This window comes from Pyxicephalus adspersus, chromosome 2 (assembly GCF_032062135.1).
Source record: "Pyxicephalus adspersus chromosome 2, UCB_Pads_2.0, whole genome shotgun sequence".
Lineage (NCBI taxonomy): Eukaryota > Metazoa > Chordata > Amphibia > Anura > Pyxicephalidae > Pyxicephalus > Pyxicephalus adspersus.
Genome location: NC_092859.1, coordinates 160,263,444 through 160,267,162, shown reverse-complemented (window position 1 = coordinate 160,267,162; position 3,719 = coordinate 160,263,444). Strand labels below are relative to the sequence as shown.

Below are 3,719 nucleotides of genomic sequence, written 5' to 3'. Positions count from 1 at the left end.
TATGGAATGGTGGGTGAGGGGTTTAGGAGACAGAAGAAGACGGGTAGGTGAGGGGGAAGCGTTGGGTTATAAATGAGCAGAAAGTAGGAGCAAGCCAAATAGGACGAGGAGACCATTCCAGAGAGTCGGGGCAGCTCTAGAAAAGTCTTGGAGCCGTGCGTGTGATGAGGTTATGAGTGAGGAAGTCATTAGTAGTATGTTTCCAATGAAACGGCACAGCTGTGCTTTGGTCCTGCCAGTAACAAAGCATGGGCTGTGCAGTTTATTCTCACAAGATGTGTTGGTTGGAGGAGACCTGAAGATTCATCGCTGTTACTGCGGTCACTAAGGGTTCTCCAAGCAGTAAAGGTGAATTAGAAGTGAATGTATCCAATCTATTGGACTGTAGGACTCCTTATACTGTCTATGGTCAATGACTATATATGAACAACTTTCATCCAAATGTCCTAAATAATAAAATTCCTGAATTTTAGTAAAATGACATCACATGAATATCAGCAAAAACGTCGCCATTTATAGATGGAATAAAAGGAGGTCGGAAACCTCACCTCCGGGCCCCAGGGGCCACACACCGGCCGTACGATGTAACGGATAATAAATGTTATAACGGTGGTATCATAGCCCAGACCTGGTGTGTATGGCCAGGGGAAAATCTGTGAAGAAATGGTGGGTGAATGTATTCATGTGATACTTTTCGTGTAATGGTGAACACAATACAACAATGGGTCTGATTTATTAAAGCTCTCCAAGTCTGGAGAGGATACACTTTCATCAGTGAATCTGGGTGATCCAGCAAACCTGGAATGGATTTCTTAAAAGTCAGTTGTTATTTGTTAGCAAATGTTTTAAATTCTGAACCAGATCCATTCCAGGTTTGCAGGATCACCCAGATTCACTGATGAACGTGTATTCTCTCCAGACTTGGAGAGCTTTAATAAATCAGACCCAGTGATGGGTGAATGTATTCATGTGATAAATATTGTCTAAAGGTGAACACGTCATTGCTTTGCTTCCTGCGTTTCCCTGTTCACCATTCTATTATAGGTTTGTGGTGATGAGGTGACCCCGCTGTGACCTAAACATGCTATTTATGGGCCGAGGGTCTGACACCATGATGGGGGGTGGTAAGAAGAATTTGTCAACTTACCCCCCAGGCCGGCTTTATCCTGCACTGCTAAAAAATGGGAATGGAAAAATACCCCCCCCCCCCCCCCCCCCCCGATGTACAAGAGGGTCACACAAGGAATAAAAGGTTGTACTTTGTTTACAGTAATTGATCTCACAGAATATTTTACTTTCCTGGAATAAACGGAACAAATGTGAGAGTCCAGGAATGTGAAAGCAGAAGTTTTATTTATATTTCAGATTCACACGGGGGAGATCGCCCTGCTCAGTCTGGTAATATAAACGTTAATATTTCCAGCTGTGACCCATCGGGTACACCGGGCATCCTATACCCCCAGGGTGCAAACCCCATCCCCCCCCCCCAAATTCCTGCCTTTTACAGGGGTGACCCAGAAGCTTCTGCCAGAAAAATGGCACAGAGCAAAACATTCACCACCTTTTTCCTTATCAGCGGATCAAACAGTAAACTTTCATCTCATCTGTTGCTGGCCTTTCCCTTCCAGAACTGAAATTCTGCTTTTTAATATTAAAACATCGCTAGGTTTCACCCAGAGAATGAATAAAATAACTTGCCCAATATTCACCTGTTTGCAAACTGCACTGACCAGAAATGGAGCCAAACTCTGCAAGTTGCAATTTGATTGGCTATTGTCTGCATGCATTTCACCGATCATCTCTAGGAGGAATAAAGCGAAATCTGAGTGAATGTGATGGCAACTTTCATAGAATGCGGAATAATCAGAGCAGCGGTAATGTTTACTAATGCAGAGGGGGCCAAGTGTGGGCCGGATATCCCTAGGGGAGAACGCATACTGCTCCTAGATTGTAAGCTCTTTGGGTCAGAGTCCTCTCCTCCTCCTATGTCACTGTCTGTATCTGTCTGTCATTTGTAACCCCTATTTAATGTACAACGCTGCGTAATATGTTGGTGCTATATAAATCCTGTTTATTAATACTTCTAAAGTATTTCTGAATCCTGGCACACAGACGAGGCTACAAAAACAAACATTTTATTTACATTTTGGATAAATGATCGTCTGCAGTTGCAGATCATTCACAGACCAGAGGGGGGCGCTCTAATAGGCTGGAATTACAACCACTTGAAAATGACTTTTTCCTCCACAGTCTGTATTTCAAGCTTCACCGGACATTTGAACAAATAAGAGAGCAACGTCTCGGTGTAGCCAATCAGAAAGTAGAACTTGTTTGGGGCAAATTTCTGGATAATGATGGCACAGATGACAATCATGTTGGCTCGTCTCTTGATGACAATCTCATTGGCCAGGCAGCCGTGGAATGTACCATACATGAATTTCCGGATGTAGATGTCTTCTATGGTCCTCCCCGCAGTGTCCTCCTCACCGTCCAAGTTACCTGAATATCGAAAAAAGGAACAAAATTTGAGTGTGGCTCCCGGTCCTCAGCGAGATGCAGAATTCGCATTCCATGCGTTCTTGGAGCTGAACTACAAAACATTTGTATTTTTACTATAAACCTTGGAGTGATAATGGGGCTCAGATCAAACTTTGAAAGATTTACCCCCCCCCCCCCCCCACAGGGGACAGAGGGGCAGATCTGATCTGAGCTGCATTGCCATGTATCTGGCGCCAGGGCTGCGATGTGATTGGGCGATGTCACTGCTCAGCTCCCCACTGTTCTAATTGCTGGTGAAAATGCTGCTGTGACAAGTCCTCCCAGCATCACCCGTCCTGTAGAGCTCCCTGCACAGCTGCTGCTTTCCCACCAATCAGCAATCTGCAATCACTTCATTATGCCAATAACATCCCTAAGAAGGATGGGAATCCTCCCAATGTTACTTGAATCTCCAGCGAGAATATTACATGGGCAGCCATTGCTGATTTCTCCATCTCTAATGCTTATTGCCTTATATTACCACAGTCACTTGCTGCATGCTTGCTCTGGGATGATGACTGAAGGTTTTCAGGAGCTCAGCAATGGCAGCCCACAGATTTCCATCAGTAAAGATTGAAGCGGAGAATGGAGGAAATGTTTGTATAATATTCACCACACAGTCTGGCGTGAATAGTACAGACAGCATCACATTCACTGCTCCATAAACCTGTGATTCAAGCAGTTTGGTCTCCGTGGATGTGCTGCTTTGCCCTGGCTAGTGGAGGCAAAGGATTCCTAAAAGTAAGGTCAGAGATTCTGTAAGGAAGATGAACAAACCCCCCCCCCCCCACAGGAGCCTAAATCTTTCATATTGAACCCTAAAATAATATTTGTAACAGAATGCATTGCCAGCGTTTATTGAACTAAAACTTTACACTACAGCCAGGAGGTGGCGCTGCATGCAGGCCGGTGAATGACGCATTTTGCTGCAGCAGTGTAACAAGGGAAGACGATGGGGTGAATTCATCTATAACGCAGATCTGATTGGTGAAATGTTTTCACCTTGTCTGGGTGCATCGGCCAGCACTGTTCACCACCCACCCGTCACCAGACAATCCACTGCGGGATCCCAGCTGCATTATGTGCGGCGGCCCCAATCTCATATCGCCATCACTGGCCCTGATTTATTAAAGCTCTCCACGGCTGGAGAGAATACACTTTCATCAGTGAAGCTGGGTGAT

The 3,719-nt window shown here is 45.1% G+C and overlaps 1 protein-coding gene across 1 annotated transcript in view; it reads right to left on the bottom strand.

The window, feature by feature from the left end:
* Positions 1-2,119: 2,119 nt before the first annotated feature.
* MRPS24 (mitochondrial ribosomal protein S24) overlaps positions 2,120-3,719 on the bottom strand; it is a 6,831-nt gene continuing 5,231 nt past the window's right edge. The window contains exon 4 of the mRNA XM_072402935.1: positions 2,120-2,499. Coding sequence (XP_072259036.1) covers positions 2,216-2,499 — 284 coding nt within the window. The 3' untranslated portion in view covers positions 2,120-2,215. The remainder of the gene's footprint in view (positions 2,500-3,719) is intronic.